Source organism: Rana temporaria, chromosome 9 (assembly GCF_905171775.1).
Source record: "Rana temporaria chromosome 9, aRanTem1.1, whole genome shotgun sequence".
Classification (NCBI taxonomy): Eukaryota; Metazoa; Chordata; class Amphibia; order Anura; family Ranidae; genus Rana; species Rana temporaria.
The window spans coordinates 115,921,488-115,947,911 of NC_053497.1; the positions used below are offsets into that span (position 1 = coordinate 115,921,488).

Here is a 26,424-nt window from a genome sequence, read left to right on the forward strand (position 1 = left end):
GAGCAAAATTAGAGAAGGTGTAGAAATGTAACAAGTGGTGGCAAATGAGTAAGAAAGTATAGAGGGGTTCAAGTGATATGCTCTCATTGATACCTAAAGAAGTACTAAACCCAAAAACAAAAATGTAATTTAATGCAGCATACAAATCCATAAATGTGGTGGATGCATTCGTTTTCTTTATGGGTTTTTTCCCCTCTATTTCACCTGATGATTTGGCCACATCTGGTAGCACACTTCCTGTCTGTCTTAGCCACTTTTAATGAAGTTACAGCAACATTTTTTCTTTTTTGTGATAAATTAATAAAATGTATAAATTACCAAACTCACATTGTAAGTTCTCCTGTTAGTGGTGAATGGTTTAGCTCAACCTTCTAACTGCCAATATTGCTGGACAGCTTGGTCTGTTAAAGGAAGGTGAGAAATAACTGTTCACCGGGTAAACATAAAAGAAAAAAAGCCTAAAAAGAAAATGAATGCAGCCACTACATCTAAGAACTAGTAGGCTGTAATATAGATAATTTTCCTGCTTGAGTTACATTCAGTACAGGCTGTTTCCTTACCATTGTGTCTCTTCTTCTCTTGCAGCAAACATCATTCTATCAGCTGTTGCACGCAGGCTGGCCTGTGAGTGTGCCCTTCGTTATCACAAGTGGCCTGACCTCTTGGTACAATGGAGCCTCTTCTGTCCTCTAGACCTATTTGTGGGGGGAACTTTAGTGCATTAATTAAATTAAAGGGCCACTAAATTAAATAACTAGTTTGCGCAAAATGAGATCAATGCTGAATGTCGGGAGGAGGCAGGAGGACTTTTTCCTACACACAAGCCATTTCCTAGCCATTTTACCCATAAAAAATATTGACGGTTGTAATTTTAAGGCCTTATATCACCTAAAATGACCGTAAAACAAATTAATGGAAAAAAAAATTCTGTTGTGTTTTGTGTAATTTTACATATATACACTATTAGCCAGATTCAGAAAGACTGGCTTAAGTTTGTGCGGGCGTAGCGTATCTCAGATACACTACGCCGCCGTAACTTAGAGAGGCAGGTACCGTATTCACAAAGAACTTGCATCCTAAGTTACAGCGGCGTAGTGTAAATGGGCCGGCGTAAGCCCGCGTAATTCAAAGTAGGCTGGTAGTGGGCGTGTTGTATGGTAATGAATCGTGATCCCACGTAAATGACGCGCCTAACGAATGGCGCATGCGCCGTCCGTGGACGTATCCCAGTGCACATGCTCAAAATCAAGTCGCAAATAGTCAATGCTTTCAACGTGAACGTAACCTACGCCCAGCCCCATTCACGCACGACTTACGCAAACGACGTAAACGACGTGAAATTCGACGTCCATACTTAACATTGGCTGCACCATCTTTTTGGTGATTTATCTTTATGCCTGTAAAATGCCTTACGTAAATGGGGTATCGGGCGCAAGTACATTCGTGACTAGGTGTATCTTGCTCATTCTAGCACATCTTGCACATCTAGCACATCTTGCACATTCTAGGCGTAAATCCACGTACATGCCCCTAGCGGCCAGCGTAAATATGCAGCTAAGATACGACGGCGTAGGAGACTTGCACCGGTCGTATCTTAGCAATATTTAAGCGTATCTCAGTTTGAGAATACGCTTAAAGATACGACGGCGCAGATTCGGACTTACGACGGCGTATCTACTGATATGCCGTCGTAAGTCTTACTGAATCTGGCTATATATTACCAAAAGAATTGGGACACCTGTCTTTACACACAGATTAACCTTAATGGCATCCCGGTCTTAGTTCGTAGGGTTCAGTATTGAGTTGGCCCACCCTTTGCAGGTATACCAGCTTTAACTCTTCTGAGAAGGCTGTCCACAAGGTTTAGGAGTGTCTATGGGAATGTTTGACCATTCTTCCAGAAGCAGAAGCACATTTGTGAGGTCAAGACCTGGCTCGCAGTCTCCGCTCTAATTCATCCCACTTTCTGTGCAGGCCAGTCAAGTTTCTCCACCCCAAACTCGCTCATCCATGTCTTTATGGAGCTTGCTTTATGCACTGGTGTGCAGTCATGTTGGAACAGGAAGAGGCCATCCCCAACTGTACCCACAAATTTGGGAGCATGAAATTATCCAAAATGTCTTGGTATGCTGACTCCGTAATAGATCCCTACACTGGAACTAAGGGGCCAAAGCCAACCCCTGAAAAACAAACCCACACCATAATCCCCCTCCACCAAATGATTTGGACCAGTGCACAAAGCAGGGTTCATAAAGACACGGATAAGCGAGTTTGGGGTGGAGGAACTTGACTGGCCTACACAGAGTCCAGACCTCAACCTGATAGAACACTTTTGGGACAAATTGGAGCGGAAACTGCAAACCTACCCTTCTCATCCAACATCAGTGCCTGACCTCACAAATGCGCTTCTGGAAGAATGGTCAAACACTCCCATAGACACACTTCTAAACCTTATGGACAGCCTTCCCAGAAGAGTTGAAACTGTTATAGTTTGGGTGGGCCAACTTAATATTGAACCCTACAGACTAAGACTGGGATGCCATTAAAGTTCAAGTGCGTGCAAAAAGCAGGCACGCCAAATCAGGGTTGGAGAGAGGCCAATTAATGCTTTAAAAAAAAAGCTAGTTTTTAAGGCTAGGTTTACACTGGCCAATGTTCTGAAAAGCAATCTGCGGTGGAACGCTTTTCAGAACCGGGCTAAGCAGCTGCGTTCAGGAGGCATCTTGCTGCTTCCGGAATGCCTGTTTTTTTTTTTTACTTTTATTATTACTTTTATTTATAATGGGGCCAATGCGCCACAGCCGCAAGTCAAGGCTTGCGGTTGCGGCACAGACCCATTGAATGATCTAATTTGAAAGGCATGGCCATCTGTCATCATAGCATGTAACATTCAATTTGACATGTAAACAACCTCCTCTGGCTGTTGTTTAGGCTTTTGATGGGCGGCCAAGGAGGGTGATAAATTTGTGGCTCTGCCACCTATTTTTACCTCCATTCCCTCCCACCCCCCAGCAACTTATGTGAAAAAGGCCTAAAAGTACTTTTCTGCTTCTACATTACACATACTGACATGTACATTGTAGAGTAGACTGCGTGGATCCAATAGAGAAATAGAGACATTTTCCAGAGCTGGTTGCTAGGGACATACCCAGATTCTTCCTCACTTATTACCTATCTTTGTGACACCTGTACGAGGAATAGTCAAGAAGATCTATGATGCTTAGTTGTGTTTATGTACATGTAGGTGTGTAAAAATGTATGTATATGTACTGTAGCTATATAATATAGTGTAAAATAAATTGCAGACACCCACATGTATTTATATCCAGAACCTCGATATGACATACAGTATGACCACAATAAAAGACCAAGTGGCCTTATTTATAAAAAGTATGGTATGTTAAAAATTTCCATAACTGGTCATTTGCGCTTACTGTAATTAGGAACATTCATAGGATTCCCAAGCTCTGTGGTAGTACAGCTCCCTTCCTGTGTACTAGTGAGCAACAATGTTGTGTTTTTTAGCTTTTAGCTAATACACCAACCCTCACTGAAATAATTGATCAGTCTTAATAATAGAGTTCAGCATGCAGTGCTATGCTTAGTACGTATAAAGAAAAAATGCAGCTCTTAAAAAATATTTGACTATACCACATGTGATAATTAAATCCCATACAAAGTGCATAAAGTGTCCATCAAGCAATATATACGTGATAAAGTTCATATGTAGACAGTATTGTTCAACAATATGAAATCCTCCACTGTGGTGTCTTGCTTCCACCAAGCATGAAGAATGCAAACTCACCAGACCAAGTTGCTATCAAACATATAGAACAGCAAAACTTGTTCATTACTTTATCATCCTCCTCTTATTGGATGCATACAGTACTCAAAGATAGATCCGCTAGGTATACATTTTCTCCAAGGCACATGGGCATCAGGGGGAATGCTCGATTAGCTGCTCTGATCCCACAAGGATACCATCAGACACCTTGCTGCATAACAGCCATAGCAGCCATATATACAGCGATCTTGCATGCAAAGTTACTACAATCTCCTAAACCAAGATAGACTCCATGGAGACTCCATGGAGGGGAAAATCCACGTAGTGTAACATTTCACCAAAAATGTTAATAAAAATCCACATAGTGTAACATTTCACCAAAAATGTTAATAAAAATGATAAAATCACACTTACAATTTTATTATTATTATAAGGAATTACACAGCATGTGTTACAAACAACCAGCAGGTCCAAGTGGTCAGGCTGACTTGCATAATAACGTCACGTTTGAAGCCCCTCCCAACGCACCTGTTTCTCTGTAACCAGCATCGTCTGGGGATATGAGGCTCCTATCTACAGGCGACACTGGTTTCAAAGAAACAGCCTGACCGCTTGGATCTGCTGGTAGTTTGTAACACATGCTTATCTTTAATTTCTTCAAAATTGTAAGTGTTATTTTATAATTTTATTTAAAAAAAATTTGCACAGTTTTTCCATTTTGTAGGATGTTTCCAACATCTGTATAATATATTCCATACTTATTTTTCAAATATTGTATCAAATATTGTATCATTTGTATCCAGTAACATAGAACTGCTTTGTATGCACAATTCACAAAAGTATATAATTATTTTGAATGTTACTTATCTGTTACAGGTTTATGTTTAAATATTTTGTTTGTTCTATCTTATAGAGAAGTCGAGGACCACCAGGTCTACCTGGTATCCATGGAAGACCTGGAACACCGGTAAGTAAAAGACTGAAGCTTTATCATTTATGCCAGGTACACACGATCGGTTTGTCTAATGAAAACGGTCTGATGGACCGTTTTCATCAGACTAAACCGATCGTGTGTGGGCCATATCGGTTATTTATCCATCGGTTAAAAAATTAGGAACTTGTTTTAAAATTATCTGATGGATAAAAAACCTATAGAAAAAAACGATCGTCTGTAGGCAAAAATCCATGCATGCTCAGAATCAAGTCGATGCATGCTTGGAAGCATTGAACTTCATTTTTTTCTGCACGTCGTTGTGTTTTACATCACCACGTTCTGACACGATCGTTTTTTTAACCGATGTTGTGTAGGCACGACTGATCATCAGTCAGCTTCATCGGATAACTGATGGAAAAATCCATCAGACCGTTTTCATCGGATGGACCGATCGTGTGTACAGGGCATTAAAGATAAAGTATAAATCAGCAACTACAAATACTGTAGCGGACACTCACCAGCCTAGGAGATAAAGTTGACGGGTTCAGGGAATCCCCCAAAAAAACTGAAAACCGACAGGCAATCAGTGGGCGGGGAGGATTATACCGGTACAAGGTGAAGTGTTTATACTCAACTAGAGTGATGCAAAAGGGTAGTTTTTTGAAAAATGTATTCACATAATATACATAAAAAGAGATTTTTTTAAAAAGAACAAACAATACATTTAAAATACAGTACATATATAGCGATTAGGTCACCAGATGTGCAATCCCTTCAGAAAGGAGGAGGGGGTACGGGTGGACCACAAGCGCCATGAGACAAACAGTCTCGGGTTTCGACTAGTTTCGCGATTTATTAATCGCTTGGTCAGGAGACGATCTACAACATGGAGTACAAAGGAAAAAGATCATTAACAAGAAACATATATAGTTATAACTATGGCCAGTGGAGACATGTCGGGTAGACCATCTCTGTAGGCCAAGACAAAGTAAGTAAGGGAATTGAAGATCATGTTGCCTACCTATGGGCACAGCGTCCGGGTTTCCCAGCAAAAGTCCCAGAGCAACCAAATTTTAGGGTTCGCAAAGGGAATGTTGGAAAATGTTCCACTAAACAAATACCTTTTGATTTTGGGGTTATTTTCTAACCTCCTGTCATCATCTAGTGCAGGTTTGGCAACCTGAGGCCTCGTACACACGACCGGATCTATCCGCTGGGATTGATCCGCGGATCAGTTCCAGCGGACAAATCCGGTCGTCTGTACGGCCTAGCGGATATTTATCCGCGGAGATTCGTCCGGCCGATCGATTTCAAGCGGATAGAAATTTCTTAGCATGCTAAGAAATCTATCCGCTTGAATCGTGTCCAGCGGATTGATCCGGTTGTCTTTACAGACTCACCAGATCAATCCGTCCGCTCCCCTCCCTCGCATGCGTCGTAATGATTTGACGCATGCGTGGAAGTACTTACCTTCCAGCGTCGCGCACGTCGCCGCGTCATCGTGGTGGCGATGGCGCGACACGTCACCGCGGATGTATTCCGCGCGGATTTTGATCCGATGGTGTGTACAAGCCATCGGATCAAAATCCGGAGGAGGAATCTCCGCTGGAAACGGTCCGGCGGACCGTTTCCAGCGGAGATCCCCTCGTCTGTACGAGGCCTTAAAGATGTGGAGATCTACCTGAACAACATGGGAGAAGTCAAAGATCACAGGGCACAGTGTCGCTTATTCACGCCTGGTTCAAACATCGAATTGCCGTACTACTGTGTCGCAATCGCGTGAATTTCACGGCAATAATGGGTTTAAATCAGATGGTGAGGCAACATATCGTTTCCTCACCACCTGTCATCTGCTGTGGGGTCCAAGGGGTTAAAGCAGGTGGTGAGGAAGCAATACAACACTGTCTGCTTTAACCCCTTGATTGCTTTACTGCACAAGGTTGCAGGGTGCTTGCAGAGTGGCCTCATTCACTTGACTGGGTCATGCATGGCAAGTGCTACACCCACCAACCATGACCGGGCGTAAAAAACTTTTGCTATGACTGCAACATGTGTACACCCCTGACCACTGCAGCTAAAGGAGGTGCGGTTAGGACATGGATGATAAAAACACGTCTTAACTATGGGGTTTTACCACCCCCAAACTGCAAATATAAATTAACCTTTAATGATTTAATGTTCTGAGCCCCCTGTAAGGCTGCTTTCACACTGATGTGCTGTGGTTTACCTACATCTAGGGTGCAGCACAGTGCATCTGCAACTTTTATGGGTTAACTGAGCTTTGCCATAGACTTCTGCACTTTCTGAAAGCACACCAAAACTCCTGCATTCAGAAGGTGCACCAAACCCACAGGATATAATATAAATCTATAGCTAAGGTGAATTGCAGCACATCAGTGTGAAAGCAGCTCTATACTAATATGCCCAGTGTATTGCTTCACACTGACCTGAAGATCTCTTCTTTCCTGCTGCTGGCACCACTCTGGAGACTGCTAGTCAGAATTAGAGGTGGAGTGCAGTTGGTATCACTCTGCATGGGACAGGAGTCAGCAATACAGAGGAGGCATCATCTTATGCGACTCTTTCTCCCTACTACAGCTCCAACTTTACAAGTAGTCCCTCTGCATTGCACTCTGTTAGATGCTCTGGGATGGTGGGTCAGCAAGCCCAGACCGAAGTCTACCAGTCACCTGTCCGATCTACAGGTTGCTGACCCCCGATCTAGTGTCTATGTACAGCATTACTTACTAGCCAGAAAAACAAGTTCACAATTTATCTCATAAGATTTTTATTTTCATTTACAGGGAATGACTGGACCTCCAGGGTGGCTTGGTATAAAAGGACAATGTGGGCCCATGGTAAGAATTGTCCTTATGAAATTAAGTTAAAGGTCAAGTAGGAGAAGTTAAAGCAGCACTCTAGTCAAAACCAAATGTGTAATCTAATTTCTGATAGAATGTATACATTTACATTTTCTGTCACGTTTTTAATCAGCTAAAGAGATTTCCCCTTATTTCACTTCACTGTAGTCATCAGAACAGCAAGTGACTTTCAGTGGAATTAAAGTATATGTGAACCCTTATCTTGTAAAACAACCTATTCAGTGTAATATGGAAATGCAAGGCAAAACATTTGTGTGTGTATACACATATATATTTATATACAGTGTGTATGTATGTATATATATATATATATATATATATATATATATATATATATATATATATATATACATTCAAATATATATTTAAATAGGAGTGCTGCAGATATGTAGTTCAGAGCCTAATGTCCTCAAAAATGTGGTGTCTGTTCCTCTACACCAATGCTTTGTGTTTGCGATGCTCACATTTTGAAATTTTCAGTTAGTGTGTGGATTATTTATTGATCTCATTCTTAACCTAATGGTTTCTGAAAGGCATCACATGGTAAAAATCATGTCATGTGAGGCATATGAACTACCCTGATGAAATTAAATGGCTGATATGAAAATGTTTGTCCTGTGAGTGGCTAACATTGCAGTATGTGTGGTCCTTGGTGTATCACTGATGCGCTCTGTACACTCCTGTCTCTCAGTGTCACTACCACAATGATCGCTTGTCATTAACTTTTTGCAGGGGCTTTCAGGATTACCAGGAGTTCAAGGAGTAGCTGGCATTCCCGGCAAGGATGGTACTCTGGGATTAGACGGTAAAGTGGGATCGCCTGGAATACCAGGAGCAAAGGTATGCAAGGAGGGAGCGAAAGTCTATGTTAGATACAGCGCAGAGAATATTTGAACATGGCAATATGAATGGTAGGTTGTTGGCGTGGCTTGCTAAGGGTCAGTTTGCTATGATGCACATTAGTGGGGTTAAAGATGTTACAGGGGAAATACTTAGGTCCTCCTCTGACATATATAACAGATTTCTTAGTTACTATTAGCATTTATATTTTTCTCGTTTGACTTATACTGCACCTGACTTACACATGTATTTGGATTGGATTGAATTTCCTAGACTTGACCTGTCCAATCAAACTAACCTTGAACAGGATATTTCTTTGGAGAAGGTTCAGCTGGCTATGACTCAACTTAAACCAGGGAAGACCCCGGGGGCAGATGGACTTTCTACTGAGTTTTTCACACAGCATTTGGATCTCCTTGCTCAAAGGCTTACTTTTAGTTACATTTTTTTTTACTGGGAGCCCTGCCCAATTCTATGTCAGAAGCGGTGGTGGTACTGGTGCCTAAGCCAGGGAAGAACCCTGAAGAATGCTCTTCATACTGCCCAATATCTCTCCTCAATGTGGATGCAAAAATTCTGGCTAAGATTTTAGCCAATCGCTTATCCGGAGTATTGGAGCATGTCATTCATGTTGATCAAACTGGGTTCATGCCTGGGAAGGGCACCGATATACAACCTCTGCGCCTCTTTCTGAATCTCTCTATTCCCTATGATAATTGTGGACAACGGGTCATAGTGTCTTTAGATGGCGAAAAGGCATTTGATTTGGTGGAATGGCTGAAGATATTGTACAGTTTCTCTAGAGCTAGGATACGTACCAATAATAGAATTTCTGGGTCCTTTCTGTTACATCGGGGAACCAGGCAGGGATAACCCTTGTCCCTGTTCCTCTTTGCCCTAGCCCTGGAGCCTCTGGCAATTCTTATTAGGGACTCAGTCAAGGGTTTACGGGTAGGGCCTTTGGAAAAGAAGATTTCCTTATATGCGGAGGAGACTCTCTCTTTTATTTGCAAGATGCAGGTACTCTCTTAGTGCAGCCGTGGACCTGTTCAATAAATTTGGCCACTTCTCAGGGGTATGTATCAACTATGATAAATCCACGCTATTTGCTCTTGTTCCCCCGGGGCACACAGAAAACCCGACTACCCAGTTGATGTGGGTTGAACAGTTTAGATACTTGGGCATCCAGGTTGGGAGGGATCCAGCTAGGTTTTCCGACCTTAATGTACTCCCGATGCTGTCCCAACATCGGGAGAAGTGTGCGGGGTGGGCGTCTCTGCCGCTGAACCTGTTGGGATGCATTAATCTCCTCAAAATTAACTTTCTCCCTAAATTTCTATATGTCTTTTGCAATTGTTCCCAAATTGGCAAGAGCAACGCTAATTCTGTGGTGGATGGGTGCTACCAGACCTTAGGGTGTACTTCTGGGCAATTCCAACCTTCCGCATCTTCATTCTATCATACGATACGTGCTCAGTTTCCTACTCCACCCAATCTTAAAATGGATACTACTGGCCCAAGATTCCTTATTCAAACCTTTATCTGCCCTATACTTTGACTTGCTTAGTGTAGACTCTCCCAAGATAGAATGCCTATGGGATAGATTGATGGCTGACGTACCTGACCTTGACAGGGAGGACTGGGAGGACTTCTTGGAAGACAGTGCCAAACTGTTGATCTCTTCCTGGGATAGGCTAATCCAAATTAAATTTTTACATAGAGTTTATTACACACCCCAGAGACTGCATAATATATATTGTATCCTTAAAGATCCCAGGACTGTACTCATTGTGGGGGGATGTTGGCACTTATATGCACATATTTTGGACCTGTCCGAGAGTGACCAGCTTCTGGGGAGAGGTAATTGATCTTAAAAACTTCTGCCTTCAACTGAGTTGCTGCTACTAGGTGTCCACGATAATGACCAGAGGCCTAGGTGCGCCAAATTGCTCATTTTTTACTTGCTATACTATGCTAAGAGAGAGATTATCCTTAAGTGGAATTCCTGTTCCCCTCCCTCCCTAGCCTCTTGGGAAAAGGCAATAAATACTGTGCTTCCTATGTACAAAATTACTTCTATCAGCAGGAACTGCCCTAGGAAGTATGATCAAGTGTGGCAGCCGTGGACTGCATAGGAGGGGATGTTTCCTAGTTTCTTTGCTTGTTTATGCACATGGCTGTGATACTTTTTCAGGATACTCCTTACTTGTCTCTGCAAGATTGGATATGTGAACTCAGCTCCACCCTTGCTGTATATTGTTACTTTACACGTAAAGTGTTTATTAATGTACCATGCTCACGTTTTTCAATAAAGGAACAATCTGTTTAAAAAAAAAAAAGGAGGGAGCGGTGTCCAATGTTGGGCAGTGACCGGAGAAAAGAGGTAATACATAGACAAAGAGGCAGTACAGAGAGATACTAGCTGAGGATTGCCATTAAAGGCAATAAAGTGAAAAATATATTTGTTTGCACTGACCTAAATGGAGGTGTTGTAAAGCTAATGGCACTTCAGTTCAAGCCCAGGTATTCACAGAAATCCACACATAGTCAAATAGACATTGTACCAGACACCTGAATTTTTATGGTCTGACTTCTAGTTTCATATCATTGGCCTGGTGCAGTTAACAGCTTTCTAGTGGGCTTGCTCATGTGTGTTTAGATCTGAACACATTTGAACTCATCACTTATACCCATAACAGACCCTGTCTTTTTTTATCATGCTTGTGATGAGGGGTGTAGCCAATACTCACCTATGCCAGCATAGATCACTTGAGTGGGAGGGCAAGAAGTGGATTTACACTGAGAGAACAAGGCATCTTAAGGCATTTCCAAGTGAAAATAATTGAAAATCATAACATTTACAGTACATGACTATATAAAGAAGATAAAGTATAAAACTTTAGTTGGGCTTTAAAGAAAAAGATAGACCTCATTTTTTTCATAGATTTTAAAACATATGAGTGGATGTAAAATGTTACATTCTGACAACATTCGTGAGCTTAAAAGACTGACTCCCAGTGTCAAAAATTTAGGCCGATGGATACAAGTGTTTACTGTGTTTTATGATACATACAAACTTAAAAAAAAAATGTATTGCTTTACTTGCTGGAAAATACATCCAATATGTGTCTCTGCTGTATGGTGGATGGTAACTGTTGCCACAAATAGGGCACAGTAACTCTAGCATGTGAGCACATTAGTGGTGACATCTGTGCTTAGTAATATCATATGCAAGTGCAATAAATCCAATGAGCTTCAGTCTTCACATCTATGAATACCAGTGGACACCCCCAACTAATTTCTCTTGGGGAAATCATCAGTTGGCTGGGTTTTTTTTTTTTTTTTTTAGCAAAGCCAGTATGAACATTGATGCACTGACCTTTCATAAAAACAAATATTTCTACTGTTGGATCATGCATCTGTATCTATATTCGTTCTGATAAATGGGTCTCTTTTTTTCAGGGGCCGCAAGGCTTTAAAGGTGATCAAGGTCCCTCTGGTGAAAAGGGAGATGAAGTGAGTTCTCAGATATGGTTCTAAATTTGTTGGCTTTGTAAACACTTTGAGATGACAAGGTGAGATTGTAGCCCCAGGGACCTCTTTGGAGAGGCATCTTGACCTCTCTATAAGTTGGAAGTGATACTTTGACCCATCAGTTGCTGGCTCCCTCCTCAGGCAGTGTCATGCTATGCCCCTTTACAGTCAGACACAATGCAGACTATTCTTCAGCGGCAAAGATGGCTCATCCCAAATCTCAGAAGATTCAGATACTGCCCTGAGAAGTCCTACCTCATTTATTAAATTATTCATTCATAAATTAGCATTGATTCACTAAACTGTGTTTGTAATTTTATTGAATGGTCTCTAATCAAAATGTTTTGCTCACGAACATAAATATATTGGTACTTATATAATGAATTAGTAAGCACACCACCCATCATATTATTGTGGCAGATAATATATATTTAAGAGCATTCCTCATTTGAATTTATAATACACATCAACCTGGAGCGATGATAAATACCTACAAAGAGCATGTGGTTGTAATATAGAAACAAGACTAAATATAGAATTATAATACAATGCACAGAGGGACAGGCCTCTGAATGTGTTGTAGGCTTTCATCTCACTTGGTATGTGCAGGAGGTCCCTTTATCATGTGCATTGTACTTTAGGAATGTATATTCTATTTTGGCTAATTACTTTCTGCCTAAGGCCCCTTATCGACATGCTTTTGAGCTTGTGTCAATGGCATAATTTTAAGATGCTTCTGAGATCATTCAGAAAGGTGTTTTTGACCTGCGGTTGACTTTCTTCTGACCATCACTTGACCTGCTTCAAGCAGGATTTGCATTCCCATAGACTAAGAGACCATGCCTTATCCTTGGTATATCAGAGACGTGTTATACCCATTCAAATCATTTTATTTCTTTGCATCTTCAATCTGCAGAGATAATTCGTTTTTTGGAGTGCTAATCTATACTATATACAGTATATGTATAAGTATATATTCTGAATATTTGAATTAAAGGACCCATTACATACTCTGAAATTAGGCATTATCATGTGTAAGGTCATATGTTTTATGAATAGGTGTGCAGTAGTGATCTCACTAAAGCTGGGTACACATGGCCCGAAAATCGTCCGAACAGCACAGCAGGGAACCTAGCGAGATCCGGCTTTTGGGGTTTCACCGTGACCTGATCCTCCTCCAGAGAACCTAGTTGACTTTGCCTGACCAAATTGTAATGCCACAAGCAATGTCTCACATCTGACACAATGAACCATGGAAAAAGTAAAAAAAACTCCTCATAGCATAAAATTGCCTTATTTAAAGCTCCTGATGACGTCATACTAATGACAAAACGCATCAAGCCTAGACTGTTTTCTGGTTCCAAAGCCTTTTGTATTTTTTTAATATTGCATTGAAAAATTTTTGCAACTGTCTTGAAGCCATTTGACTAATGCAAACCATTTTTTATTGATGTCAGTTTTTAAATAAAACAATTGGTTCATTGTGTCACATGTGAGACATTGCTTGTGGCATTACAATTTGGTTGGGCAAAAGTCAACGTGGTTCTCTGAAGGAGGATCAGCATCCGGTCACGGTGACCCCACAAGCCAGATCTAGCTCAGTTCCCTGCTGTGCAGGTAGGAGGAGGATTGTTGGTGGAAGCCCATACCTGAACCATCTGGTGTGCAGGAAGGACGAGTTATCCTGGCTGAAGATCTACAGTTGGTCACGGTGACCGTACAAGCCCAATTTGACTCCTCCTGTCGTAAGGCAGAGAGGGTCAATAGGATCTGGTGACTAGGGACCCAAATCCTATTTTTTTGGAAGTCATGCACAAAAAAAAAAATTTGAATAGTAAGGGTGTGTGCGGTCAGAACTTCTGTTACACCTGTTGGAATCGTCTACACGGGAACAAAGACAGCTTGATCAACCAACCCCCATCCTACATTGTTTTTTATTGTTACCTTATCATACTAGATCCCATCAGTGTTGGTTACAATATCTCTAAACAGAGTTTGTTTTGATACATGGACTAGAACACTTCTTATATTATTTATTAGTCACAGCATTCCACATATCACATTGATTTATTTATTTTCACAAATTGACACTTTTCAACAATATACAGAAAGTGCTGTTTAGGCGGGGAATTCATTCAGTGTGTTTATCAAGCATTAATTTTTTATTTATAACAGCAGCTGCTTTAGTATACAATATATAATCACATAGGTGTGGCATGGGGGTATATGCTCAACAGCATATATATTTAACACTGCTTTATCTTGATAAACATACAGTATGCACTAATATTGTGTGAAATGGAAACCTAAAACTACAACCTTATTTTTCCCCAGGGTCTCTGCTTTTAGAAAATATGTTTTTGAAGGTTTTAACTAATCTTCAGACCTAAAATGTGCACTTTATTATGTGTGCTAGAAAATATAAAAAATAGCTCTGGTAGCAAAATGGTTGAAATTACTCTGCATCCTTGATATAAAAACAAATGAACAAATTCACCGTACTTGTCTTGCTGCCAGCACATGAAGATGCTTCAGCCTCTGACACAATTGGGATGCCTGGCCCACTGCTCCATGCTATGGTTCTCTCCATCAGCTCAGATGTCATCACTATGACCTGTAGTGGCATAAGGATGGTAAAAAGAGCTAGAGAAAGTGCAATGGAGGACCAGGCATCCTACACTTCCAAAAATATGAGATACAGAAGACATTTCAAGTAGTGGAATCTTAATAATACAGATTAGAATGACAGCAGGGGCAGTTTGTCAGGAGACTATTAAAAAAATTATTTTGCAGTGAGCATGGTCATTTTTTATTCTTTTTTTATATCAAAGTGACAGGGTCTATTTAAAGCGGTGGTTCACCCTCCTTCACATCATTATACCATTACATTCGGCATCGTAGCGCGAGCTACGGTATGCCGGTCTTAAATTTTTAATCCCCGTACTCACTGTGCTATCGATCATTGAAGAATCCGACTCCCGCGGGGAATGGGCGTGCCTATGGAGAGGGAGGATGATTGACGGCCGGCTCTGGCACGTCACGCTCCCCGAAGACAGCCGGAGTAGGTCTCGGCTCTTCACGGCGCCTGCGCACAGGCTATGCGCAGGCGCCGTGAATAGCCAAGCCTATTTCGGCTATTTCCGGAGAAGCGTGACGTGCCAGGGCCGGCCGTCAATCACCTTCTCTCACCATAGGAACGCCCATTCCCCGGAATCTTCAATGAGCCATAGCACAGTGAGTACGGGGATAAAAAATGTAAGACCGGCATACCGTAGCTCGCGCTACGATGCCGAATGTAATGGTCTAATAAAAAAAAACATTTTTTTTTTTTTTAACAGGGTGAACCCCCGCTTTAAAGTAGTAAAGATTACATTGTAATAGTCATGGATAATGAGGACTTTTACTCATCACTCTGATGTTGTAATTTGTTGTAGGGTTTCTTCGGAGCTCCTGGGTTTGTCGGAGAAAAGGGTATCGACGGAATAAAGGTAACAATTACTGTTATATAATATTATTATTATTATTATTATTATTATTATTATTATTATTATTATTATTATTAAACAGGATTTATATAGCGTCAACAGTTTGTGTATCGCTTTACAAAATGAAGGAAGACAGTTCAGTTACATACAATTCAGAGGGCCTTGCTTGTGAGTTTGTGAGAGCTTAGGCCCAAAGCACGACGGGAATTCCAAAACGGAGCATGCGCAGTAGGTCCGGCGCGGGAGCGCGCCTAATTTAAATGGCACACGCCCATTTGAATTGGCCCGCCTTGCGCCGGACGTCTTTACGATACACCGCCGCAAGTTTCCAGGTAAGTGCTTTGTGGATCGGGCACTAAAACTGAAAACTTGCGGCGGTGTAACGTAAACGGCTTACGTTACACCGGCGCTATTGTTCGTGAATCTGGCCCTTAGAACCTAAAATTATTGGCCTAAATGCTCACCCAAAATATACATTTAAATTTAGTACCTTTTTATATTTAAGATAAATAAAATGTGCATAAAACTGAGGCATAATTGTTTGAATTGGCTTGCACTTTTTATTTTTTAGAATCTAGGGATGAGCTCCCAGTTAAGTCCAAACACAGGTTCAGCAGGAGCCTAACTCATATATAATCGGGGTGTTTTTCCTGCTACTATATATGACAGCTTCTTTATTCTGCTCTCAATGGTTGTTAAGGAAACCGCACATGCAGGCACCCGCTGCATCCTTAGCAACCAGTGATGTCATCCGGCCCCAATCTCCAGCCATGTAAATGAGGTAAAAAAAAATGGCATGGGGTTTCCCCAATAATTTATAGCATGCCCTTCAGGTCAAGTATACATTTTAATAGGGACCCCACGCAAACATTACATGGGACCAAAATTCTATATGGTAGTCTGTCATTGATTTGAAGATGGTGCACCACACAAAAATCAAAATATCTCTGTGACCCCCCCCCCCCCTCTCAAACAAAATCCACATCAGATCCTTATCCAAACATGCAACCTGGTCGTTTTTTTTTTTTTCGTGCGGGTCCCTCTTGACAGTTTTTTTTTTAGGGCGAACCCCGCGCCATTTTTTTTTTTTGCATCAGGTTTCCAATTAAAATCTATACCAGACTCTGATCTAGAATAAGGGTCGGACATAGAGGCAGGGAATCCCCAAACAGAAATAGGTGGCTGGAGCTGTCAATTGCAGCATTTTTTCTTTGCAAATGTTAGCTTCACTGCAGTAGGTTGTATACATTGTACAGAGGCACAACTTCACTTCCAGGGAGCCTGGGCCAGTAAATGTCCTATTGTAAGCAGAAGGTGATCAGGGAACATCTGTTCCCCTATACCAGCTGTGGCTAATGAACCTGGGAGGTATGTGTATTACATAATTTCCAGATGCACAGCTGTCATTTCCCAGCCACAATAGCTGGGGAAGCAGCTACTTAAGCATGGTCTGTGGTTGATTAGCTGCATCGGAGAGCAAAGGAGGCATTGATGTCTCCATAAAGAGAACTTATCATCTGCCCATGCTATCACATAGGGGATTTGTTAGCCCATGTGTGATAGCAAGAAAATTCAATAAAAAAATAAAACATATTTAAAAATTAATAAAAACAAATGCAAAAAATGTCACTGTCGTCGACCCAACTCCCCCCCTAATGCTAATGCACAGCTAAGGGTGTGCATGTGTATGTAAGCATAATTTGAGCAACAGAGTAAGAGAAATAATTCTGGGGCTATAATTTATGGTTAAACCTGTAAATGCTTTTAAAGCAATTATTATGACCTTATCTTAATGCTTGCTGTACCAGTATTTACTTGACACAAATATTGTGCAACTGTCATAATTTTATTCACCATGGTCTCTGCTTTTGGGGAAAAAAATTATTGCTTGGGGATTTAAAGTCATTGCTAGCACAAAAATGCAGATTTTAACATGTGTATGAAAATTAAAAAAATTCCCTGGTGGCCAAATGGTCATGCATTGTTATAATCTCTACTCCCTGCCAAATTGAGTTGTTTTTTTAACAGTGAACCAAATTTATTTTTTATTTACTGTATTTATTGGCGTATAACACTCACTTGTTACCCTGAAAATAGAGGGTAAACTGTGCCTGCGTGTTATACGCAGGGGGCTGTGGAATTTTTTTTTCCTGAAACTTCCCTCTTAAAGTTAGGGTGCGTGTTATATGCATGTGCGTGTTATACGCTGATATATAAGGTATTCACTTATTTATTACAGGTATGTATATAGCACCATCAATTTACACAGAGCCTTATACAGTATATGTGTATATATATATATATATATATATATATTATATTTTTTTTTATTTGCTTTGGTAGATGTTTATCAGGGCAGTGCCCCAGCCCTCCATGATTTTTTTTGACAATTGCTTGATTATCAACCTAGAAAATGACCAGAACTGATTTTTGTTAACTTCAACAGGGTTTGGTTTCAAGCCTAGTACACACGTACGGGATTCCCAGCGGTAAAAAGTCCACCAGGAATCCCGAGGGGAAAACCGAGATCCTGCTCTGTAAGTTTTTCCCCCCTACACACGAGAGGTTTTCCCAACAGGAAAACTGCGATAGAGCTTTGGTCGAGAAAAAGACCGCCGGGAAAAACGAGAGCTGGTTCTCTCTTTTTTTCCGGCAGTCTTCCTGTCGTGAAAACTGCGATGGAGCATTCACACGGCCGGTTTTCCCGACCAAAAGCTCTCATGGCAGTTTTCCCAAGGGGAAAACTGGCCATGTGTACGAGGCATTAGAACCTGAGCTTCTGTAATGTTCACCAAACCCACCTTGAATTGAACCTAGCTACAGTTGGATCATCAATAGATTCTACAGAAATCTGAGAATCATATAATGCGTGGCCAATCTTTACAAAAGCATATTGGCGATATGTTTTAATCTAAATTATAAAAATAGTTTTTAGTTAACTTCTCTATGCTGGTTATCTGGATTAAGTGGTAGAAATGTTGTATTTTATTTGTTATAAGAATTAACTCTAACTCAGAACTTGTTTCTGGTTGTAGGGAGAGAAGGGAGTGCCTGGTCTTCCAGGACTTTCAGGAGTGCAGGTAGTATTTATCAAACCTATCAAATTGTATAATTTATGCTCCAAGATGTGATTTTTCACAGCAAATGCAGCCAACATATTTGTCTCAAAAGAGTTGTGTGGTTGAACCCACAAAGTGTATTTTGTTCTAAAATTTTAATAAGGGCATGTTATGAGCACAGTTTACATATAGGGCTTAAATTGGGTGACTGCCATGTCTCACAGCCACTAATTGAACCTAAATATTCACATTCTAAATTGGAATCTGATCTTCATCTGTGAGCGACAGTTTTTTGTTTGAGTACATTTTTTTTATTTAACCAATGTCTGTAGCTTATTGATGACAGTAACAAAGTCAGAGATTGCCATTTCCCCCACATACTTGGCTGAGCCAGAAAGCGAGATCTACAATGCTGTAAACCATTTTTTTCTTGCCTTAGTAAAGCCAGAGTAAATCCAAAATGCAGTTTTTAAAAGATGATTTAATTTATTAAGGGAAAAAACTGTACATACCTTCCTGGTCCTATGTGAAAAAGTAACTTTCTCCCTTGCTAAATCATGAATGAGCTGTGAGTAACCACATTTTTTGGAACACTGAGTTAAATTTAATTTGACACACACAAGCCTGATTACTGCCAGACCTGTTGAATAAGGAAATCACTTACATAAAAGTTGTCTGACAACGTGAAGCATGCTAACAGATCTCAAAAAGCAACATATCATGCCGCGATATAAAGAAATTCACGAACAGATGAGAAACAAAGTAATCAACAAGTATAGATCTAGAAGGGGTTACAAAGACATTTCTAAGGTTTTGGGACTTCAGCAAACCAAGGTGAGAGACATTATCCACAAATGGAGAAAACTTGGAACAGTGGTAAACCTTCCTACTCCAAGAGCACAATCAATACTTATCCAGGAGGTCATAAAAGAACCCAGAACTTACTTCAGTTAAGGTCAGTGTTCATGATTCAACAATAAGAAAGAGACTGGGCAAAATGGCATCCATGGGAGAGTTCCAAGGTGAAAGCCACTCCTTTCCTCACAGACTTTTGGGCAAATATTCTGTGGACTGATGAGGCAAAAGTTGAACTTTTTGGAAGGTGTGTGTCCTGTTACATCTGGTGTAAAACTAACACAACATTTCATAAAAAGAACATCATACCAACAGTCAAACATGGTTGTGGTAGTGTGATGGTCTGGGGCTTCTTTGCAGCTTCAGAACCTGGATGACTTACCATAACTGAAGGAACCATGAATTCTGCGCTATATCAGAAAATCCTCAGGCTTAAACACACTTGGGTTACGCAGCAGGATAATTAACCCAAAACACACCAGCAAGCCAATCTCTAAATAGCAAAAAAATTAAGGTTTTGCAGTGGCCTAGTCAAAGTCTGGACTGCATCTGATTGAGATGCAGTGACCTGACCTTAAACAGGCCGTTCATACTCGAAACCCTCCACAGCAATGTGAAAGACTCATTGTCCGTTATCGAAAATGCTTGATTGTAGTTGTTGCCACCAATTGGCACAACCAGTTATTAGGTTTAGGAGGCAACTTTTTCACATAGGGCTAGGCAGGTTTGGAAAGCTGAAAAAAAAAAAAACTGAAAGGGAGCAAAACCTTTTTTTACAGCACTGTAAGTGCTGTGTAGTGTTCCTGCATATTTGAAGACAAAAACGTTAATGTGTATTCTGCAACACTGGTTGCCAAACCAAGTTATAGCATGCCTTTAATGTAATCTCATTTACTTTTCATTTATGTTTTAGGGGCCAATGGGGATGAAAGGAGCTCAGGGATTTCAAGGGATTCCAGGGCCAATTGTACGTTTGTGGAAAAATGACATTAAAGTATTTGGAACAATGACTTAAAGTGCTTTCATCATAGAAATATTCTGTACATTATTGGAGAAATGGTTGGCTCGTGTAATGTTACCTTATATCCTGCAGGGTGAAACAGGTGTTCCAGGGCCACGAGGCCCCCCTGGTCCAGAGGTAAGTACACTTTACATGACTGTAAGTTTTAATAGAACCTTATATCCTCTCTGATACAATGAATCTTTAGAACTCTTCAATTCTAAATAACTGAGTGCAAACTTGGTTACAAATGATTCAATTTGTACACAAAAGGGCAAGTTTAATAAAACTGCAGCAGACAGAATCTGGAGCAGCTGTTTATAGTACCCTTTATGTTCAGATGATTCATTTGAGCTTTTAAAATGAAAGCTAGAAGCTGGTTAGCTGGCATACTCCAGTCTAAGTAATTTCCCCTCAAAGTAACCATTTTTGTCACTAATCACGATATTTTAAAACAATATAGCTTTCTTCTTCTAACTTATCCTTAGTCGTTACATAAAGTCCCAAACAAATTCCTAGTGTTTGTTAGAAATGTAACATTAATTTATTATGCATTAAAAAGCATTCTAAAACCAATTGCTTTATGTTTGAATGGCTATGGTCCCAACATTGTCTCAATATATTGCACAAAGTCCAGCAGACTCTTATATTTAAACTAGTAGACAGCACCTATTTTATTTAAAAAGAGGCACTTTCTTATAAATAATTCTATTTGCTTATGACCTAGCATCTGACAACAATGATAGCCTGTCTGTTTTAATGACAGTTTGTATATCAGAAGCATCAAACAGGAGTTACAACTTTTTCCACGCTTTAGCGATTGATTTGTGGGAGACCTCTGTGGGGATATTGGATTTTACACATTTATATGTACATTTAAAATCTGCCTAATGGAGGGCAAATCCCACTTTTGACACTGGACCAGGTGCAACACTGGAAGATTTCTCCTCCCTTTCTGTTTCAGTGACATCTGTAAAATCTGATTAAAAAAAGATTTTACTTTGTTATGATATTGTACAGCATTTCCACTCTCTTAGTAGTGATGAAAGAGATGCAGATTTCCAAAATGCATTAGTGACCAATGCTTGAAAAATTCAATAAACTATCACTAACTTGGCATTGTCATGTAATTATTATGCAATTCTTATGGTTCAACCAATTCAGTGACCATCAGTAAAGGAAGTGAGAAAAAAATTGCCAATAGTGACATAAACGGCAATTAAAAACAGAGAGGTCCTAACCCCACACCATATCACTCTATTTTGAGGTAGAGAAAGGTTTTTACAGGAGTTGCAACTCAAATGTTGCCTTTAAATGTATTTGTCTTGGCTTCACAAAAATGTATATGTATGTGTGTGTGTGTGTGTATATATATATATATATATATATATATATATATATATATATATATATATATATATATATATATATATATATCAAAGCAGAATGCTGAATTCTGATTAGATCATTTGGGGTTTCACTCTGTCCATTGTGAGCAGTTATTCTAACATTTGCCTTTTCTTTGCACCCAGGGTGAACAGGGAGAGCCAGGATTACCAGGAACCCAAGGGGTGAATGGGTCACAGGTGAGGCCTCAAGTGAATGAGAATGATAATGTGTAGACAGCTTGAAGCTGGTTTCTACTCTTACTACTACTCTTATATGAAGCTATAACTGGGCGTACTGAATAAGGCAACAAACGTGTGCAAAATGCAGCCATTTATCCCAGCCAGGTTGTAGTCCCCATTCTCTGACAAGCCCAGAGCAAACTGATGAGTAGAGTCTGCACACCTACTGTGACCTAATGAGAAGCTAGTCAGTTGGAACACAAAAGGTGGGCAGTAACACCCAAAACTCCAAGGAGGGTTGAAAGGAATCATGGTAGGGAGATCTCACCAATAATAATGGTCAAAGGAAGAGCTGTGCTGTTGTAAGCTAAAATGTGACACTAGTGATAATGTAGTGCTAGATAAATATCAATTAAAATTATGAAACACTGACTGGGTGATTTTTTTTTTATTTTATCTGTAAGTAGGTCCGTGAGACCTCAATAGGATAACTAGAATTCCTAAATTAGGTGGAAACCTGAGAATTATCAAGTGAATAAATAGCAGTCCGTGTGAACAAACCCCAAAAAAAATATAGTGACGGAAATTTGGGAGGGACGACGTTCTGACGTCACCGCATTGTGCGCCAGTCCCGGAAGATACGGGCTGCTGAATCGAAGAGCCGGCTGGCTCGATTGTATTTTATATGCCTTATCTCACTTCTTCGATGTAAGTGTGCATTTTTATGTTACTTATTAAATTTTTAAGGGTTTTACGCTATGCTAGTCCCTTCTTTTTTTTTATGTGGTGCATCCTGGATTGCTACATTGTTTGAAACATCTTCTATGCAATATTGAACCATACTGAGGGATTTTTGATACCAACAGAGACCCCAGGCTGGGATATCAACCATATGCGCATATTGATCTCCTATAATTAGAGATCACGTCCATCTGGTAAGCGGCAGAGTTATTGTTTGGTGGAGGCACTATCCTGTCAGCACTTTTTCCTGGATTATTGGATTCGTTGAACACTAGGGATATTTAAGTTTATTTGGACACTCTGCATACATTTTTATTATATTCACGTTTTCTATCTTTGATGCTTTGTTAATGGTATTCCTAAGGGTTTTTTTTTTGGTTTGTTCACACGGACTGCTATTTATTCACTCGATAATTCTCAGGTTTCCACCTAATTTAACAATTCTTGTTATCCTATTAAAGTGGAGGTTCCCCTAAAAATAAACTTTTAACATTGCATTTCCCACATTAATGACAATTGGAATCGGCTGGTTTTATTAAAAAAAAAAGTCCGTACGTACCGTTTGCTATATGCGTTCTCACCGCCACTTCCGGGTACGATGGTGGGGATGGGCATTCCTAATTGATGGACAGGCATCCGACCGACGCATACATCGCGTCACGAGATGCCGAAAAAAGCCGAACATCGGTGCGGCTCTATACGGCGCATTCGCACCGACGTTCGGCTACTTTCGGCATCTCGTGACGCAATGTATGCGTCGGTCGGATGCCTGTCCATCAATTAGGAACGCCCATCCCCACCATCGTACCCGGAAGTGGCGGTGAGAACGCATATAGCAAACGGTATGTACAGACTTTTTTTTTTAATAAAACCAGCCGATTCTAATTGTCATTAATGTGGGAAATGCAATGTTAAAATTTTTATTTTTTTGACGTTTTGACAAAAAACGAGCTCCCCCCCCCCCGTCGCGTAAGCCACGTCACGATTGCCGAAAGGAGCCGAACGGCGATGCGCAGGCGCAGTATAGCGCCGACTCGCCATTGGCTCCTTTCGCCAATCGTGACGCAGCTTACGCGACGGGGGAGCTAGTTTTTTGTCAAAACGTCAATCACCAGCATGTTAGGAATGCCCACTCCCGCGGGACTCGCAACCCGGAAGCCACGGGTGAATTAGCTGTACCAAGGTATGTACAGCATCAAAAAAAAACTAATAGGCATAATCGTATTGTAATGTGGGGGGCCAGTGTAATAAGAGAAAGTCGTTTTTAGGGTGAACCTCCCCTTTAAATACTCCCTGCAGTCACCACCACTTGTAGGAGAGAGTTCCATATCCTTTCCCTCTTTTATGATTAAACAAGAGAAGTGTTATAGTGTTATACGTGTATAGTTATCCTTAAGCCCCGTAATACAGTGGCCCCTGACTGGAACTTCGTTTTTTTGTGCAACCTGTCTTTTTTTAGTGGACAGGATTGCATGTTGGTGGGTGTCAGCGGCCATATGTCCGCTAACAACCGCCGCTCCATAGAGAGCTATGGATGGTTCGTTCGGGTTCGCCTGAAAAACTGACAGGAGGACCCCATTGGTCCATAAGGGTGAAAGGGGGCTAAATGGCGATCCCTTTGCTATGTACCTTTGCTTCCCAAACAATAACCCACTTAACTCTACTCACCTCTGCTGCAGGACTGAACCACTCTGCAAGTGCAGTATCTGATGAGAGACTCAATGGGTGTAGAGGTGGCTGTTTACATGCTCCAGTTGGGCGTCATTCAGCGGACAGGGCATAATTTGCATATGAATGCCTGCAAGTTGGCGACTAAAATCTACATTTAAATACCCGCACAATGTACATATAAATCGCAGTCGATTTACATGTGTATGCCGACCCCAGGAGTTTTGCTGTCACACCAATCCCTCTCCCAGGTGGTCCCCCCCTATCAGCGGCCCAGGCCCCTGGCTGTATTCATTGGTTTCTCTAGGTCTGTCCACATTAGTCACCTTTTTTTTTCACTATTAGATTTTCTTTTATAACCAAAAAATAAACTTTCCCTCTTGTCTTTTGGTAGGGAGATCAAGGCCCTGCTGGTGTGCCTGGCCATCGTGGCCCCAGGGTATGTAAATAACAATTTTTATTGGATTTACACAGTATATCGCTAAGACTGGGGCAAATTGTCATGTCTGTTTGACATCTACCAAAGCAAAACCATTTATGACTTTTAATATTTTTGCACAGGGCCCGCCAGGAACAGAAGGACTGTGTGGCCCCCCTGGGCCTAGAGGACCACAGGTAATTGTGTTCTGCCAGTCACACACTCTATTGTTCTTGAAAAAATATATTCTGCTCCTGCTGATCTTCTTGAGGTCCTTGTCACACAACAAATTTCAGCAACATTTTCGCTAAACTATGGTGCTTGCAAGAATGCAGAACTATGATTATACAATGGCGTGGTTTAATTTGCTGCAGAATCGCCAATGTGCCACTGGCCACCCTCCAAGCAGAGTTCTCAGCAGTAATTATCCTGCTCTAGCTTTTTTGAAAGTTGTGGCATTTTATTGCAGGTTGATTAAATAATGTTTCTGCTCTGGTTATAGGGCGTGATGGGAGCCGATGGCCCTCTTGGTTCGAAAGGAGAAACAGTATGTTTAAAGTACATTTCCACCTTCTAGATGCTTTTGAAAACTTTACAGATATGTTTTAGCTATAAATCTTATTTTATGGCATCAGACTTTTATCATTTGAACTCCTTATATAATTCTGCTGGTGCTGTGTGGGTGGCATATAATAAAAAGAGAGATTGTTAGGTTTTCCTGCATGTGTTGCTTCTCTAATAAAACTGCTGTATGATGTACTGTGCAGGTTACAGACAAGTTCGGGGGTTCCAGCAGCCATTTGTTTTAGTGTACTTGAGAAATAAAAATGTACTAGTAGCATTCAATGATTACCTGAATTATCTGTTGTGTGCACTTGAACATTTTTCGTTTTTTCTCTGGAACCAGGGAAAAGCACCCATGTTTTTTTTATGTTATGTGATAAGTTTTGTTAGTTGAATACACTTCTCTGATCGTCACCACAGGGGGAATCTGGTCCCATAGGTATACGAGGAGAAAGAGGTCCAGAAGGTCCCATGGTAAGTTGTAAACTCACTTTGTATAATGAAAGTGGTTTTCTGTTCTCATTTAGTACCAAATATCTACCCAAAGGGCTGCCCCCCCCCACCCCTACTTCTGATTAGTGGGAAGTTTTGCTTCTTGGAACCCTTACCAATGAGCTATGTTATCAGTGCACATGCTGGGAGTTGGGAGTTGATCATCTCTTGTTGGAGCAAAACAACCCAGCTTCAATTACCCAACTGCTTTTCGGTGGGCTTTCTAAGATAACCAAAGACCTTAAACACCACCAACATGGGCATGCTTAAGAGGTTTAGGCAGATAAAATAGCTATAATAAGTATGTATCCAGCAATGTTGAATAGTTCAGCTGTGTGGCATGACAGAAATCCTGCAAACATGCCCTGTTGGGGATACTTGGAAACTTGAGTTACGAAGCTCTAAGGCAAGTTGTTTTTGTTGGGATGGTTTTACCAGAGAATTTGAGGATCTCTCCAGGAAGCATATCTTTAAAAGCAGCTTTAAAAACATAGTTACATAGCTATCCAGGTTAAAAATACAAATTCTTATAAATTTCCATAATAAATAATACACGCAGTCAAATGAAGTTAAATATCCTTTCCACAGAAAACAAGATTC

The 26,424-nt window shown here is 40.7% G+C and overlaps 1 protein-coding gene across 3 annotated transcripts in view; it reads left to right on the forward strand.

The window, feature by feature from the left end:
* Positions 1-26,424, forward strand: part of LOC120913886 (collagen alpha-1(I) chain-like) — a 342,467-nt gene that overhangs the window by 212,751 nt on the left and 103,292 nt on the right. For all 3 annotated transcript variants that reach the window (XR_005743585.1, XM_040324213.1, XM_040324214.1), the window contains 14 exons: positions 586-624; positions 4,698-4,751; positions 7,523-7,576; positions 8,333-8,440; positions 11,903-11,956; positions 15,409-15,462; positions 18,495-18,539; positions 20,287-20,340; positions 20,467-20,511; positions 21,906-21,959; positions 24,745-24,789; positions 24,912-24,965; positions 25,271-25,315; positions 25,753-25,806. Coding sequence is in view for 2 of the 3 variants with exons in the window: in XM_040324213.1 (XP_040180147.1) it covers positions 586-624; positions 4,698-4,751; positions 7,523-7,576; positions 8,333-8,440; positions 11,903-11,956; positions 15,409-15,462; positions 18,495-18,539; positions 20,287-20,340; positions 20,467-20,511; positions 21,906-21,959; positions 24,745-24,789; positions 24,912-24,965; positions 25,271-25,315; positions 25,753-25,806 (759 nt within the window). In the remaining variant the exon portion in view is untranslated. The remainder of the gene's footprint in view (positions 1-585; positions 625-4,697; positions 4,752-7,522; positions 7,577-8,332; positions 8,441-11,902; positions 11,957-15,408; positions 15,463-18,494; positions 18,540-20,286; positions 20,341-20,466; positions 20,512-21,905; positions 21,960-24,744; positions 24,790-24,911; positions 24,966-25,270; positions 25,316-25,752; positions 25,807-26,424) is intronic.